Raw genomic sequence first — 18700 nt, 5'->3', positions numbered from 1 at the left:
GCATCCCCATCCCCATTCTCCAGCCCCAGCCTCATCCCAGTCTTCAGCACCCTCCTCAGCCTCCAGCGCCATCCTCAGCCTCCAGCCCCAGCCTCATCCCCATTCTCCAGCCACAGCCTCATCCCAGTCGTCCAGCCAGCCTCCCTCAGCCTCCAGCCCCATTCGCCCTCAGCCTCCATCCCCAGCTTCCAGCCCAAGCCTCCACTTCTTCCCCAGCTCCAGCTTCATCTCCAGCCTCCAGCTTCATCCCAGCTTCCAGGTTCATCTCCAGCCTCAGCCTCCATCCTCATCCCAGCGCCAGCCCCAGCCTCCAGACTCATCCCCAGCCTCCAGACTCATCCCAGTCTCAGCCTCCATCCCCAGCCTCCAGCCCAGCCTCCAGTCCCAGACTCATGCCCAGCCTTCAGTCTCAGTCCTTTCTTTTAAACCTTAAGAGAGAAAATGACCACCACTACCACTCTGACGCTCAGCCCCACTTTTAAATATGACATTTGCAGTGTGTTTTTTGTATTCTCTGAGAGGAATGGCGTCCGCTGGGGAAGATTATTCATGGCCTCTATGGAGGCCTGTCTTTGTAACTCTACGCAGATCATGAATATGCAGAATATTCACATGAAAAAGTTTTGAATTGTCACAGTATTTTGTAATGACTCTTAAAGCCATTGCAGACTTAGCTTGGCACTTCTGTTTATTGGAGAAGCCAGTGACTAAATATAAACTTTGTTGTGTACAGGATTTGTAACCTCACCGTTGAGCTCTTCAGCTTGAAGTGTCTCCACCCACGCAGTAGAATTGCTACCTTTTTGGTGGCGTAGCTGGCTAAACATTGGTGTTTTGCGAGACAGAGGTCTTCGAGTTCCAGTCTCTGTGTGAGCTGGTGACAGAGGAATAGATACGTTTAACTCAGGTAACGCTGCATCTTCACAGTTGCATCCATAACAACGTTTTTGAGGTCGATAGAAAAACGTAACGTACGACATGTGATTGTATATTGAGGAGTGGAACATGTGATTGTATATTGAGGAGTGAGACATGTGATTGTATATTGAGGAGGAGACATGTGATTGTATATTGAGGAGTGAGACATGTGATTGTTATTGAGGAGTGAGACATGTGATTGTATATTGAGAAGTAGACATGTGATTGTATATTGAGGAGTGAGACATGTGATTGTATATTGAGGAGTGAGACATGTGATTGTATATTGAGGAGTGAGACATGTGATTGTGTATTTGAGGAGTGAGACATGTGATTGTATATTGAGGAGTGAGACATGTGTTTTATGAGGAGTGAGACATGTATTGTATATTGAGGAGTGAGACATGTGATTGTATATCGAGAAGTGAGACATGTGATTGTATATCGAGGAGTGAGACATTGCTTGTATATTTGAGGAGTGAGACAGTGATTGTATATTGAGGAGTGAGACATGTGATGTATATTAGATGAGACATTATTGTATATGAGACAAGTGTGACATTATTGTATATGAGGAGTGAGACATTGATTGTATATTGAGAGTGAGACATGTGATTGTATATTGAGAAGTGAACATTGATTGTATTTAGAAAGTGAGACATGTGATTGTATATTGAGGAGTGAGGGACATGTGATTGTATATTGAGGAGTGAGACATGTGATGTATATAGAAGTGAACATGTGATTGTAATATTAGGAGTGAGACATGTGATTGTATATATTGAGGAGATACCATGTGATTGTATATTGAGGAGTGAGACATGTGATTGTATATTGAGCAGAGTGAGACATGTATTTCACTTACAGTAAATGAGAATTCAGCTATAAAGAACACTTTAATTTAAAGTGTACATTAGAATAGTTTATTGCGTTAAAAACAAATGCAAGGGATTGTGGCTTTCACACAGGTCTTGTTCGTATTTCAACTACAAAGTTCTTCTCGAGAGGAGAGGAGAGGACATGAAAGGAGAGGAGGAGAGGACAAGATGAGAGGAGGAGAGAGGATAGGCGGAGAGGACAAGAGAGGAGAGGAGGAGAGGGCAAGAGAGGAGAGGACGAGAAGAGTATGGGAGAGGAGAGGAGGAGAAGAGAGGAGATGAGTATGGGAGAGAAGAGGAGGACAGGGCATGAGAGGAGGAGAGAAGAGGAAAGGAGAGGATAGAAGAGAGGAAGATATCTAGCTACTACTGATGCTGTAAGAACCACCATCGTCCACCGTCATCCCATTCAAAGGATTAAATAAAAAATGAATCCTTCTGGAGCAGCATATGGCATCCTTTCACAAAGGGTGTTTCCCAAATTGTATCCTAATCAATATTTAGTGCACTACTTTTGACCAGAGCCCTATGAGGATAGAATCCCAGTGGCCTTTCTCTGCCATTTACCACACAACAGCACAAGCCTGGTCCTAACTAGTCAAATTAGTTTGCTGTTAACCGCCTATTCTCACAGAACTCTACCTATATGTAAATATCTCCTATTAACAATGAGCATGTGTAATGTGTTGGCCATATTACCATAAATCATCATCTTGAATAATCACTCATTCATGTCCTCTGACTGGTGTGGTGTATTGTGAATCACTGTGGAGATACTGTAGGATACTGTACTGTATAGGACCTCTGCTGCAGCTGGCCAAGTGACAGCACAGAGAACAATGCAAAGAGATCCTATTAAATGACTCTCCCTGACCAAAATGGCTGAGCTTTCATACCATCATCAGAACAATCATGTCCATTATACTATTATAATTCATAATTCTATGGAACAATGGCTGTACATAATTGATTGATTTGATTGATCTGTACATAATTCATTGATTGGATTTATATTAAACTTTTCTAGAATGAGAATGACACTCCATAGAATGAGACTCCATAGAATGAGAGTTATACTCCATAGAATGAGAGTTATACTCCATAGAATTAGAATGACTCTCCATAGAACTGAGGTTACACTCCATAGAATGAGAATGATCTCAATAGAATGAGACTCCATAGAATGAGAGTTATACTCATAGAATTAGATGACTCTCCATAAGAATGATAGTTATACTCCATAAAATTAGAATGACTCTCCATAGAATGAGACTCCATAGAATGAGAGTTACACACATAGAATGAGATTATACTCCATAGAATAGAATGACTCTCATAGAATGAAGTTAATACTCCATAGAATGAGAGTTATACATCCATAGATGAGAGTTACACCCATAGAATGATAAGTTACTCCATAGAATAGAATGACTCTCCATAGAATGAGAGTTACACTCCATAGAATTAGAATGACTCTCCATAGAATGAGAGTTATACCCATAGAATGAGAGTTATACTCCATAGAATGAGAGTTACACTCCATAGAATGAGAGTTATACTCCATAGAATTCGAATGACTCTCCATAGAATGAGAGTTATACTCCATAGAATTAGAATGACTCTCCATAGAGTGAGAGTTACACTCCAATGAATGAGAGTTATACTCCATAGAATTAGAATGAACTCCATAGAATGGGAGTTACACTCCTTAGAATGAGAATGATCACCATAGAATGAGACTCCATAGAATGGAGAGTTATACTCCATAGAATGAGAGTTATACTCCATAGAATAGAATGACTCTCCATAGAATGAGAGTTATACTCCATAGAATTAGAATGACTCTCATAAGATGACTCCATAGAATGAGATTTAATAGTCCATTAGAATGAGAGTTATACTCCATAGAATTAGAATGACTCTCCATTAGAATGATAGTTAATACTCCATGAGATGAGAGTTACACTCCATAGAAATGAAGTTTATACTCCATAGAATAGAATGCTCTCCACATAGAATGAGAGTTATACTCCATAGAAATTAGAATGACTCCATAGAATGAGAGTTCACCTCCTTAGAATGAGAATGACCTCCATAGAATGAGAGTTATACTCCATAGAATTAGAATGACTCTCCATAGAATGAGAGTTATACTCATAAGAGATAGTATACTCCATAGAATTAGATGACACTCCATAGAATGAGAGTTATACGCCATAGAATTAGAATGACTCTCCATAGAATGAGAGTTACACTCCATAGAATGAGAGTTATACTCCATAGAATGAGAGTTATACTCCATAGAATGAGAGTTATACTCCATAGAATGAGAGTTTATACTCCATAGAATGAGAATTACACTCCATAGAATTAGAATGACTCATAGAATGAGAGTTACACTCCATAGAATGATAATTACACTCCATAGATGAGAGTTACACTACTTAGAATGAGAAGAAAAAAGGTTGTGTCTTTTTGTTGTGAGGTCACATGCAGTCAATTTATTTATGTTTTGTTTTAACCAGGCAAGTCAATTAAGAAAAATTCTTATTTACAATGACAGCCTAGCAACAGTGGGTTAACTGCCTTGTTCTGGGCAGAACAACAGATTTTTACTTGTCAGTTCTGGATTTGATCAGCAACCTTTCGGTTACTGGCCCAAAACTCGGCCACCTGCCGCCCCTAGGAAGCTCTGTTAATGTTTGAATAAAGCAGTTGCTAAGAAACTAGTATAGTTGGTAAATTGAGCCGTTACAGAGCCAAACACTTTTATTTATCTAGTTAGACTTAATTCTTTCTCTATATCCTTCCCTTCTCTAGCCCTGACAACAGTATTACAGAAACTATTTCAAATGAGCTTTTACTAAAGACTCCAAGGAAATGGATACTCTAATATACCCTAGAGAGGGATTTATTCCCACTGTTCATTAGTTACATGGATGTTTGTAGACCAATATTGGATTATTCAGGTCCTGTGTGTAATTAATGCCTGGGCTGTAATTTGATCATATCACATGCTTTGTGTGTGTGTGTGTGTGTGTGTGTGTGTGTGTGTGTGTGTGTGTGTGTGTGTGTGTGTGTTGTGTGTGTGTGTGTGTGTGTGTGTGGTGTGTGTGTGTGTGTGTGTGTGTGTGTGTGTGTGTCTCGTCATCTATATTAACAGAGCTCATGCCAGTTTATTGGTATCAACGGGTGAAGAAGGCTCTTTGATGATTTCGAAACATTTCAAGTGAGGAGATGCCAAACGTTTTAATATCCAGTGGCTTGATTGCAATATGTTTTTGCTGATGAAGATGCTTGAGGGTGGGTCATCCTCCCCTTCTATTCCTTTTAAGCAGTTAAGGACGTGTGTGTGTGTGTGTGGTGTGTGGTGTGTGTGTGTGTGTGTGTGTGTGGGTGTGTTGTGTGTGTGGTGTGTGGCCTGCGTAAGTGTGTGTGTGTTGATGTGCGGGAAGGATGCTGGAGAAAGGAGAGCAGTGAGGTCTGTCTCCACCCGTATATAGATCTCCTCCATCATCACAAGTTCTTCATCTCAGTGGTTAACTAATTTGGCCCTGCTTATGCATTAAGTTGATTAATATGCAACACCATGAGTACTCTCATGTATGTTGAGAACCACTGATAGTGGTTGTGTGTAGGAGATCCATGCAAGCAGACAGTCTGTCAACTGTAGTCTATATGATCAGATAGGAAGCTTCCATTGTTGTTATATGTTGTTTATCTGAAGAACGAGAGCATGACGTATACCATGAAACTAGAATGACTAACTCTTTGACGTCACCCTCAGTTATTGAGGGATGTCATTTGACAACCAACCCGTCTCCCTTGGACACATCCTGAGGATCTCTTAGTCTTCATAAACTGTACTCTCATGTCCCCAGGACATTGTCTGTCACTTGCTGTGTATGTGTGTGTGTGTGTGTGTACTGTACTGTCCCGGGGAGTGTCCAGACAGACACAGAGGGAACATGTATGTGATGTCGTCCTGAAGAGATACTTTGACCCCTGACCTCATACGGAGGCCTTAAGACACTCAGTCGCTCAGTCGTGTTAATGCAGGCCTTTCCCTTTCCTTCTACTCCTCTCCTCTCTCTCCTCTCCTCTCCTCTCCTCTCCTCTCCTCTCCTCTCCTCTCTCTCCTCTCTCTCCTCTCCTCTCCTCTCTCTCCTCTCCTCCTCCCTCCTCTCCTCTCCTCGTCCTCTCCTCTCCTTCCTCTCTAACTCCCTCCCTCCTTCCTCCCCCTCTCCTCTCTCTCCTCTCCTCTCCCTTCCTCCTCTCTCCTCGCTCTCTCTCTTTGTCCCTCACTATCTCTCCCCCTCTATATCATTCTCCTTCTACCTCCAGAAGTCTCTGGTGGCCTTGTCTCAAAACATCACAGATAATAAAAAGTCCTAAGGAGTTCATAGCCATTAGTGTTATTGAACTGGATCAGATAATGTAGTCAGTTTTGATGCTGAGAGCTCTTTAGAGTGTGTGATTACTACAATAGCTGGGTCTCTAAAGGGCAGTGTGAGAGAGGGAAACAACAAATTATCAACCAGGGTACTGCAGAATATTTAATCGATCTTTTTATAAAGTCTATAAACCTTTGTTTCCTTTTCTTTTCTTTCCAGAACAACTTGAGGATGACACGTTGCCCAATAACGGAGGTGATTATTCCCATTTAAGCTGAAAATATAATTTCTCTCTTCACTGCTTTCCCAAACCAAACTATTCTGTCTCATTTACTCAACATGAACCCCCATCTCCAGCTTCTCATCTAATGTTTAGTGATCAAGGTGGCTGTGGTTCATCAAGCATCACTGTCCTCTACTCCTCTCCTATCTGAACCACATGCTACATTGCATCTGCTCTTGATGTCAGATGCATGCTCTCTCTCTTCTTTGCTCTATCATCAGGCCATTGTTTTTTGTAATCAAATATTTGTTTTATTATTGTCGTTAAATGAGTATAAATGTAAATAATTAAACAGAGTCAAGTTATCAGGTGGTTGTTTATGTTATCTGTAACATGTTCCTCCTCCTCCCTCCTCCTCCTCCTCCTCTAGCAGGCAGCCATGCCAAACAGGACTGGTCCATCCAGTGGCCCACCTCCGAGTCCGGCAAGGAGAACTCTCCCTTCCCCTCTCCCGAACCCAGCCAGTGGGTCCGCTTCCAGCTCTCCCAAAGCCCGAAGGTCCAGGCCAAGTACAAGCAGCAGCACCACAGCCAATATCACAGCCCCCAGGCCTTGCTACCCTATCCGTACGGCCCCTACGTCCAGCCAGACCGCCTCACCGTGGACAACCACCTGGGACTGGGGGCCTTCCCCCCCATGGACATGGGCCACCGCTCCCTGCCCCCCTCGCCCCGCCAGAGGCACTTTGCCCACACCCCTCCCCGGACTCCTCTGGTGGTCAACAGCATGACCCCCCCGGGCACGCCCCCCATGAGGCGCAGGAACAAGGTGAAGGCTCCCGGAACGCCACCACCCCCCAGCCGAAAGCTCATCCACCTGCTGCCGGGCTTCACGGCGCTGCACCGATCTAAGTCACACGAGTTCCAGCTGGGAAATCGCATAGGTCTGGAAGCAGCTGAAACACAGACACCCAAGTGAGTCATTTGACCTTTGTTTTATCTGAACCCTTAATACTGCTTTCACATAGAATTTATGATATTTTGCCTGTAAAAACCATGTTTATATGACCCCCTTACAAACAAGCCCATTTTTACCAAGTTCTTGCCTGTATGGTGTTTTATACCTCCAGTGGGGGATGAGTGGTAGTAGTGGAAAGGGGTTTATTTTAATAAATCTATTGAGAATATACACCATCAAAAATAAATCCATTATTCATTCCTTTAGGCAGGTCCTAAGAAACATAAGACTAATACAATGTATTTTCAAAAGAATAGAGTTACATATTTTGAGATAATCAGGCCTATGTTATGGGTCCGTGCAGCCATTGCTGCGCCATCCATATTAAATCAATAGGTCGTTATTTTGTTCATTAAACAGACAAGACACACCTACCTATTCACAGTCAACACACATGTGTACAGTACCAGTCTAAAGTTTGGACACACCTACTCATTCAAGGGTTTTTTCTTTATTGTGACTATTTTCTACATTGTAGAATAATAGTGAAGACATCAAAACGATGAAATAACACATATGGAATCGTGTAGTAAACAAAAAAGTGTTCAACAAATCAAAATATATTTTATATTTGAGATTCTTCAAAGTAGCCACCCTTTGCCTTGATGACAGCACATTCTTGGTGAAGTGATATTTTGAAACAGAGCCCAATCTCATGCTTTTTTTATCCACATTTCATCTCTTTCCTACCCTCACTCCGCTTTGTTAGGAAGCTGGCGTAGGGTCTTACCTTCATCATGATACCCATAGAAAATAATAACAATCCTATTTTCAAAAGCATGTGAGTCTCATTCATATTTCACAACCTCTGCAGGCTTTTGGAGTTGTCTATATGCGATTGAGCAAAAAAATAGGCCTACACTTGATTTAGGCTACATTATAGCACGCTAAATGTTTCTAATCAGAGGTAGATGAGCAAGCGAGCTACCACCTCCACTTATTTGCCCAGCCAGAAAACAATTCAGTGAATCAGTGAGTCAGTGAAACAAAATCACATTGATTGATTATCAGACGATTCAGTGAAACAAAATCACATTGATTGATTATCAGACGATTCAGTGAAACAAAATCACATTGATTGATTATCAGACGAGTCGGTGAAACAAAATCACATTGATTGATTATCAAATGAGTCAGTGAAACAAAATCACATTGATTGATTATCAGACGAGTCAGTGAAGTCACAGGCTTTTGGTAGGGAGTAGGCCTGGGCTAATAAACGACTGTGAGTGAAGAGCAAAGTAATCCACCTGTTAACATCCAAAATGTTGAAGTAAATGATTCAACTAGACAAGATGATCATGAGCCGCACTCACCTCAACTTTTTCAAATCCTAATTGTAGCCTTACCAATATCCAAACATAGATTTAGTCAAGACGAGTTCCCACACTTGTCTCAAAGCAGGGCGATGTCGCTGTCCCAATCAAAACGGTGCTGAAATGATCATCTAGATGACCACACGTTCATAGGCTATTGCTTAAAATCTATTACAAGGAGGATTGGATGACTTTGGTAGTTTCAGTCAGCAACAATTTGATGCCTTCAATTGCATTAGCCTACTTTATTGCAATATTTTCATCATTCAGTGATATTTATTCCCTCAGTGATTCTTTATGGACCAATGTGGGTAATAAAGCAGTGTATGTGATGGGTTATGTGAACAGATGGGTGAAGTGACTTCTCTCGCAAAGTTTACAACTGGCAGGAGGATGGTGAACGGGCGTTGCCTTAGCAACCATCAAGACTTTAGAAGCGTAGTGTGTGCCAATGCCGCCTCAGCATTGCGGCTACGTTTCATACAAAGCCGTAGGCAGAACTTTACTGAAATGATTACTAGGTCGTTTGGCGGAAATAAAAGTTTTGGCTTTGATCGCGGCAATACCTTTCAGATATAAAGAAAAGGCGGGAAAAAGTTGGCAGTATGATAAAGTTGGCATCTTAGTATGAAAGGGATATTATTAGAATCCTCTTTTGCAAGGACCCTCCCCCACCCACAGACCCACCTGCCCACTGGCCAAATGATACAGCCATGTTTAGTGAACTGTCAGTAATGGGACCTGTTGAATGAAGTGTGAAGAGTTTGGCTTTTTGGGGGCTATTGGTCTACTACAGTAATAACACTTGTGATTTTGGAGCAGTTTTTTTGTTGTAACAAGTTTGCTTCTGTTGGGGGACAAGGGTTCTCAATGAGTTTGTGGATGAAGAGAGGGAGAGCTTGCAGTCGGTACAATCAAACTAAAAGTGTAGAAGTTTGTAAACGAGTGTTTAGAGTTAGGGTTGTTCAACTTCAACCAACTGTTGGCCTGCTTGAGGCACACTTTCAAAATCTCATTTCTAATACAGCAAATCTATAGAATAAGGTGAAGTTCTTTAGAAGACAGAGAGGATAGTCCCAGGAAAGCATCTCCATCTTGAAACTGTTTTATTAAACTAAGATTGAGATTAAGATAGACTTCTATACAAGAGAGAGGAAGAGGGTAATCATAGGAAACATTATATTGTCTCTAACTGCATTTAATAAAACAGTTAGACAATAAATACAAGCTAGAGCTGCTTTTTTGAGAGTGCCTTCTCTCATTGAACTCCATTTAGTCCTTTATCTTCCTGCCCGAGGCTGAATCAGTTTAATTAATTCAGTGTAATTCACGTCCACCAGCGCCCGTAGAGAAACAATGTCTGTCAACAGAACAGAGATAACAGAGTGCAAAGTGCTGAGTTCCTGACTGAGCCACTGAACCAACCGTGTGTCTCATCTGGTGACATTTTGATCATATCAGCCTGTTTCCTCCAGGCCAGAGGGTCCACCCCAGTACCTCCAGTCATCAGGAACCATCAGGAGTCAGGAAAGGAGAGCCCCTCGGGAGACTAACAGTAATTTTATAATACTATTAGATTACAGTGGCCCATCGTTGCCTAATTGGTAAGTTAATATTTGGAGGTTATTTTCCTGCCATCTGGGTTGGGTTCTGCCCTGGTGTGTGTGTGTGTGTGTGTGTGTGTGTGCGTGCGTGCGTGCGTGCGTGCGTGTGCGTGCGTGCATGCGTGGATCTGTGTATGTGCATGTACTTGTCTGTCCTAGTGGATGAACAGGCAGTGAATAGGGACTCAATCAGCATTAGATAATTGATTACCGGTCCCTGAGCACTGACAGACTACAAGCTCAGAGTTTAGCCCTCTAATCAATGACCGTTTTAGTACTGGCCTGTGCCTGGAAAAGCTATCACTCATCTGGACACAGTGGCTCTTTCACTAACCTCTCCTTGGGTACCCCCAGCCAGTTCCACTTTGCTTATCTATTCCTGAACTAGCAAAGCCTGATTCAACTAATTAACTAATCTTGGTTTTCTTGAAGGTTTGGGAAACATAGGCCTAGTGCTATTCCTCGACACGAATATACACCTTCCTAGTATTGAGTTGCAGCCTCAATTCATCAGGACATGGACTCTACAAGGTGTCGAAAGCGTTCCACAGGGATTCTGGCCCATGTTGACTCCAATGCTTCCAACAGTTGTTTCAAGTTGGCTGGATGTTCTTTGGGTGGTGGACCATTCTTGATACACACAGGAAACTGTTGAGCGTGAAAAACCCAGCAGCGTTGCAGTTCTTGACACACCTACTACCATACCCCGTTCAAAGGCACTTCAATCTTTTGTCTTGCCCATTCACCCTCTGAATGGCACACATACACAACCCATGTCTCAATTATCTCAATGGTTAAAAATCCTTCTTTAACCTGTCTCCTCCCCTTCATCTACACTGATTGAAGTGGATTTAACCCGGTGACATCAATAAGGGATCATAGCTTTCACCTGGATTCACCTGGTCAGTCTATGTCATCAAAATAGTGTTCCTAATGTTTTGTCCACTCAGTGTACATGGTTTAAAGAGGATAAGTACAAGTCTACTTTTTGGTTCAGCTGCCTTGTTTCTCCTAATGTTGACTACATGTTTTGTTCCATTATGTTTCATTCCTTCTTTAGAACAGTGGGGGCACAACATGGCCAGGTACAAAAGCTGCTTTTTCACTGTCTCATTTCCAGGTGTTAATGCACTGCATGGTTATTGCTACTGTTACCACAGCTTCCTCATTCCTCACCTTCTATCCTTAACATCTGAAAGAGCTGTCAACAACCCTCAGCTCATCCTGTCTTTCTTAATTAGAAAGTTGTTATAGCTGGTTTTACACTGCATGGTTACTGCTGTTGTTACCACAGCTTCCTCATTCCTCACCTTCTATCCTTAGTGTCTGAAAGAGCTCTCAAAAAGTTTTACTCTTTGTCCTAGCACTGGAATGGTAGATGTGCAGAAGATGAATGTGCAAGTAGAGATACTGGGGTGCAAAGGAGCAAGATAAATAAATGAATACAGAATGGGGATAAGGTAGTTGGATGGGCTGTTTACAGATGGGCTATGTACAGGTGCAGTGATCTGTGAGCTGCTCTGACAGCTGGTGCTTAAAGCTAGTGAGGGAGATATGGGTCTCCAGCTTCAGTGATTTTTGCAGTTCGTTCCAGTCATTGGCAGCAGAGAACTGGAAGGAAAGGCGGCCAAATGAGGAATTGGCTTTGGGGGTGACCAGTGAGATATACCTGCTGGAGCGCGTGCTACGGGTGGGTGTTGATATGGTGACCAGCGAGCTGAGATAAGGCGGGGCTTTACCTAGCAGAGACTTGTAGATGACCTGAGCCAGTGGGTTTGGCGACGAGTATGAAGCGATGGCCAGCCAACGAGAGCGTACAGGTCGCAGTGGTGGGTAATATATGGGGCTTTGGTGACAAAATGGATGGCACTGTGATAGACTACATCCAATTTGCTGAGTAGAGTGTTGGAGGCTATTTTATAGATGACATTTCCGAAGTCGAGGATCTGGAGGATGGTCAGTTTTACGAGGGTATGTTTGGCAGCATGAGTGAAGAAGGCTTTGTTTGCAAAATAGGAAACCGATTCTAGATTTAATTTTGGATTGGAGATGCTTAATGTGAGTCTGGAAGGAGAGTTTACAGTCTAGCCAAACACCTAGGTATTTGTAGTTGTCCACATATTCTAAGTCAGAACCGTCCAGAGTAGTGATGCTGGGCAGGTGCGGGCTGTTATCAGTTGAAGAGCATGCATTTAGTTTTACTTGTATTTAAGAGCAGTTGGAGGCCACGGTAGGAGAGTTGTATGGCATTGAAAATCGTCTGGAGGTTAGTTAACACAGTGTCCAAAGAAGGGCCAGAAGTATACAGAATGGTGTTGTCTGTGTAGAGGTGGATCAGAGAATCACCAGCAGCGAGAGCGACATCATTGATGTATACAAAGAAGAGAGTCGGCCCGAGAATTGAACCCTGTGGCACCCCCATAGAGACTGCCAGAGGCACCGGACAACAGCCCTCCGATTTTACCCACTGAACTCTATCTGAGAAGTAGTTGGTGAACCAGGCGAGGCAATCATTTGAGAAACCAAGGCTGTTGAGTCTGCCAATAAGAATGTGGTGATTGACAGAGTCGAAAGCCTTGGCCAGGTCGAGAATACGGCTGCCCAGTAATGTCTCTTATCGCATGGCGATTATGATATCGTTTAGGACCTTGAGCGTGGCTGAGGTGCACCCATGACCAGCTCTGAAACCAGATTGCATAGCGGAGAAGGTACGGTGGATTCGAAATGGTTGGTAATCTGTTTGTTGACTTGGCTTTCGAAGACCTTAGAAAGGCAGGGTAGGATGAGATATAGGTCTGTAGCAATTTGGGTCTAGAGTGTCTCCCCCTTTGAAGAGGGGATGACCGCGGGAGCTTTTCCAATCTTTGGGAATCTCAGACGATACGAAAGAGAGGTTTAACAGGCTAGTAATAGAGATTGCAACTAGAGGTCGACCGATTTGATACCTATAGAAAATAATAACAATCCTATTTTCAAAAGCATGTGAGTCTCATCATATTTCACAACCTCTGCAGGCTTTGGAGTTGTCTATATGCGATTGAGCAAAAAAATAGGCCTACAATTTGATTTAGGCTACATTATAGCACGCTAAATGTTTCTAATCAGAGGTAGATGAGCAAGCGAGTACCATCTCCACTTATTTGCCCAGCCAGAAAACAATTCAGTGAATCAGTGAATCAGTGAAACAAAATCACATTGATTGATTATCAGACGAGTCATGTGAAACAAAATCACATTGATTGATTATCAGACGAGTCAGATGAAACAAAATCACATGATTGATTATCAGACGAGTCAGTGAAACAAAATCACATTGATTGATTATCAGACGAGTCAGTGAGAACAAAACACATATTGATTATCAGACGAGTCAGGAAGTCACATTTTTCATCACCGATACCGATTATTGGAGGACCACAAAAAAGCCGATACCATTAATCGGCGATTTTTATTTATTTATTTGTAATAATGACAATTACAACAATACTGAATGAACACTTATTTTTACTTTGATATAATACATCAATAAAATCTATTTTAGCCTCAAATAAATATGAAACATGTTAAATTTGGTTTAAATAATGCAAAAACAAAGTGTTGGAGAAGAAAGTAAAAGTGCAATATGTGCCATGTAAGATAGCTAACGTTTAAGTTCCTTGCTCAGAACATGAGAACATATGAAAGCTGTGGTTCCTTTTACATGAGTCTTCAATATTCCCAGTTAAGAAGTTTTAGGTTGTAGTTATTATAGGAATTATAGGAATATTTCTCTCTATACGATTTGTATTTCATATACCTTTGACTATTGGATGTTCTTATAGGCACTTTAGTATTGCCAGTGTAACAGTATAGCTTCCATCCCTCTCCTCGCCGCTACCTGGGCTCGAACCAGGAACACATCGACAACAGCCACCCTCGAAGCAGCGTTACCCATGCAGAGCAAGGGGAACAACTACTCCAAGTCTCAGAGCGAGTGACGTTTGAAACGCTATTAGCGCGCACCCCGCTAACTCGCTAGCCATTTCACATCGGTTACACCAGCCTAATCTCTGGAGTTGATAGGCTTGAAGTCATAAACAGCGCAACGCTTGAAGCATTGCGAAGAGCTGCTGGTAAAACGCACGAAAGTGCTGTTTGAATGAATGGTTACGAGCCTGCTGCTGCCCACCATCGCTCAGTCAGACTGCTCTATCAAATCATAGACTTAATTATAACATAATAACACACAGAAATACGAGCCTTAGGTCATTAATATGGTCGAATCCAGAAACAATCATCTCGAAAACAAAACGTTTATTCTTTCAGTGAAATACGGAACCGTTCCGTATTTTATCTAACGGGTGGCATCCATAAGTCTAAATATTCCTGTTACATTGCACAACCTTCAATGTTATGTCATAATTACGTAAAATTCTGGCAAATTAGTTCGCAATGAGCCAGGCGGCCCAAACTGTTGCATATACTCTGACTCTGCGTGCAATGAACGCAAGAGAAGTGACACAATTTCACCTGGTTAATATGGCCTGCTAACCTGGATTTCTTTTAGCTAAATATGCAGGTTTAAAAATATATACTTCTGTGTAATGATTTTAAGAAAGGCATTGATGTTTATGGTTAGGTACACGTTGGTGCAACGACAGTCCTTTTTCGCGAATGCGCACTGCATCGATTATATGCAATGCAGGACACACTAGATAAACTAGTAATATTAGCAGGGCTCCGTGTGGTAAACCAGGCCAATTGGCAGAATAGGTCCGATGTGCTCTGGACAGCTAGCAGGCCGCGGCTAGCATGCTAGCATGCTAGCGGATGGGATTTCAGGGGACGAAGCAACGGTGGAGCCAGTTGAGAAAAACACCATCGGGCGAATCACGTCAGTGGTTCAGTCGGGATGAGTCGGCGGGGGTCCAAGCCAGTTGGCTTAAAGAGGTATTGTATCCCAAGTAGTGGCTGATGGACCTCTTTGGCTAGCTCCAGGCTAATTGTTTCTTGCTTCGGGACAGTGACGTTAGCCAGGAGTGGCCACTCGAATAGCAGCTTGCGGTAGGAATCCGGAGATATGGAGAAAAATAAGTCAGATTTGCTCTGGTTTGAGTCACGCTGTGCAGACTGGCGAGAGTTGTCCATGCTAGAGGTGGCTGATGACCGCTAGCAGTGGCTAGCTGACTTCTAGCTAGTAGCTAGTTAGCTGGCTAGCTTCTGTTGGGGTTCCGGTTCAGGCAACGGTTCAGACGATGGATCAGCAGGGCTCCGTATGGTGGGTATAGTGGCCAAAGAATTTGTCCGATGGGCCTCTTAAGCTAACAGTCCATTGTACTTTAGACAGCTAGCGGGCCGTGGCTAACTAGTAGCCAGTTAGCTGGCTAGCTTTTGATTAGTTGATGAGTTCTTAAGTATAAAAATAGCAGATCCGTACCACATTGGGTGAGGCGGGTTGCAGGAGAGTATATTCAGTCCGTAGATAGAAAGTGATATTAAAATATTAAATATATATACGAAAAAACAACAACAAGGAAAAACTATGTTTACAAGGGACAAGGGACAGGAAGGGACAAGACAAAAACACACGTCCGACTGCTACGCCATCTTGGAATAAGATGGATTAACCTTTAACCTCGCCATGTTCCTACTGATGGCAAATCTCTCTAGTGTGTGTGTGTGTGTGTGTGTGTGTGTGTGTGTGTGTGTGGTGAGTGTGTGTGTGTGTGTGTGTGTGTGTGTGTGTGTGTGTGTGTTAATGAGATGGTCCTACTGAGTACCAGTTGACATCAGTAGAACTGAACTGAGGACCAATGCCTGACAGCTGTTTTGTTATCTGTGATATCTTTATGCACAGAATCCTGGAAACAGCAGGGAAGATAATGGTTGTGTTAGTATTCCCCCTTCGGTTGATTCACCTATAGAATGTTAATCCCCTTCTAGAACCATCCATACTCTAACAACAAACCTGCAAAAACAACAGTTATTTATGTATGGCAGTGTAGTTCTGTATGGAGAACAATGTCAATATAACCCTCAATCCCTATACTGTGTGCACAAACCCACAAAAAGTATTCAATTATCAGAGGACGTGTTGGCGTGTTGTGGCTCGTTGCAGTGTGAAACTCTGGGAATAGCTTCTAGTCTGAACTTTGTGACAGGTGGACTGATGCTGGAGAGTTTGGTGGTCGGGGACAGAAGGCACTGAGCAGCCTGTCTGCTGTCCTAACAATGGGGACTTTCTGACAGCCATGATACAGTTGAAAAAACAATAGACTTCACAATCCTCCTACTGCCAGTGAACAGTGAGTTACCTCATCAACCAGCCATGATAACGTTACCTGTATGACTTCATTCTTATTGTTTACTTACATTGGTTCCCCAAAGAGGGTAGACTACCCAGTTATCCATGAGTGGCCAAGAACGATTTGTTTTGGTCTTGGTTATGGATGAACATTTGGAAAACTTGCGGTGTTCGAGTAGTCAAATTAATACCTTCCTCTTGATCATTTTTGAACAGTTGTTTTTAAATGGCAACGACTAATGAATGATCTTCTCAGCTGCAGCTAATTAGAAGTGTTGAGAAATGAAAAGGTCGAAAGGCAGTAGTCTAATGACAGAACAATTTTATAGTTTTGCTTAAATTTAGAAGAAGTCTAATTAGCTAGTTCTGTATGGAGTGAGTGGATGACCGTAAAAAAAAAAACAGCACTAATTTGTTAGAAAAAAATAAATCGACAACAGCAAGAAAAAGTAACTGACTAGACTTTCGCTGATTTGATAATTGGTATTATGGAAGGAGTGTTGCAAGACTGACTTGTCTTCTGATTTAATTGACATATTTACATATCTTGGGGACAGTTGATGAGAATATGTCTAGTTTGGGTAAGTGTTACATGTATTTCATGGTGGCATACTGAGAATATAATAAATATAATCTCTCTCTCTCATCAATCACCCACAGGCCAATTACACTGGATTCATGTAATTCACCTGCTTGATGCAGTTCTACTCAATCAATCAATTAAACAATCAATCAGTCAATCAATTGTTATTCTCCCTCTCTCTTTATCCCACTCTCTCGCTTCCTCTCTTTCTTCTCTCTCTCTTTTTCTCTCTAAATCTCTCTCTATCTATTCTCCTCTGTCTACCCCTCCCTTCTCTCTCTCTCTCTCTCTCTCTCTCATCTCTTTCTCTCTCTCTCTCTCTCTCTCTCTCTCTCTCTCTCTCTCTCTCTCTCTCTCTCTCTCCTCGCTCTTCTCTCTCTCTCTCTGTCTCTCTCTCTCCTCTCCTCTCTCTCTCTCTCTCTCTCTCTCTCTCTCTGTCTCTCTCTCGTCTCTGTCTCTCTCTCTCTCTCCTCTCTCTCTCTCTCTCTCTCTCTCTCTCTCTCTCTCTCTCTCTCTCTCTGTCTCTCTTGCACACACAAAATCAATTCAATCAACATTTAATAGTTACATTTTCCACACAATGAACAGGGCTTCCCTGCATGATTAGCTGTGCTAATCTCTATTCGGTACACACTCACTCAGGGAACAGAGTAGATGCAGAGTATCACATTGGTCTGCTCTACCTTTCCATTAGCCATGCCTCAGGCCACTAACACCTCCCACGTGTGTGTGCGTGTGCGTGTGTGTGCGTGTGCGCATGTGTGTGTGTTTCTGCTCTGCAAATGTAAATAATTCCAGTGCCTCAGGTACCTACCACCACTTAAACCTTATCGTCCGAGGACCAGGAGTGCGACGGGCGGGAGGTGCGAGTGCCTATTAATTTTGCTAATGTTGCCTTTCTCGTCTCGCTGTCCTTTTCAAGGCGTGTGTTTCTCTCTCAGCTCAAGTGGTAATGGATGAGGCTCGTTGGCTATGGTAATGAGGAGCAATGTGTGTGTTGTGGAAAAGGCCACAGAGTTTTCTCTGTGGAGCCATCGAGTCGCATCTCATCTCCAGAAGTGTTGTGCTGATCGTTGGCTTTGTTTACCAGTTTGAAACTTTGTTGGTGTATCACTAAAAGCGGCATTAAAAGTTTGGGGAATAACAAACGGAGAGCAGCTGTGTTAGGGTTAGATGTGTGTAAATAGTTGTCTGTTTAGGATGTGTTTGTGTTATCTCAGTCCTGTAAGGGAAAAACAGAGAGTTTGTCATCATGCAGCTCTTCCCATGACAGCCTGCTTCAGAAGGACGATGACCTTTACCTCAGTTTTCTTTTCTCCTTTGTATTTTATTTTTCACCATAATTCCGTGTTATGCTTCTTTATGAAAGTTCCTATTTCTCCTCACCCTTCTCTCTCCTTCAGAGGTGAATGTTAAGCACTTTCTTATTGAATTTGATGTTTTGCTAATAAATCAGGCAGCACTGGCGGGAGGTAGAGGAGGAG

The 18700-nt window shown here is 42.5% G+C and overlaps 1 protein-coding gene across 1 annotated transcript in view; it reads left to right on the top strand.

Annotated features, from left to right (window-relative positions):
• The window catches only part of LOC111957589 (kinase suppressor of Ras 2), a 134954-nt gene that overhangs the window by 21338 nt on the left and 94916 nt on the right, over positions 1-18700 (top strand). The window contains exons 4-5 of the mRNA XM_070436911.1: positions 6410-6445; positions 6844-7387. Coding sequence (XP_070293012.1) covers positions 6410-6445; positions 6844-7387 — 580 coding nt within the window. The remainder of the gene's footprint in view (positions 1-6409; positions 6446-6843; positions 7388-18700) is intronic.

This window comes from Salvelinus sp. IW2-2015, linkage group LG33, assembly GCF_002910315.2.
Source record: "Salvelinus sp. IW2-2015 linkage group LG33, ASM291031v2, whole genome shotgun sequence".
Classification (NCBI taxonomy): Eukaryota; Metazoa; Chordata; class Actinopteri; order Salmoniformes; family Salmonidae; genus Salvelinus; species Salvelinus sp. IW2-2015.
This window is presented reverse-complemented; position numbering and strand designations above follow the sequence as displayed.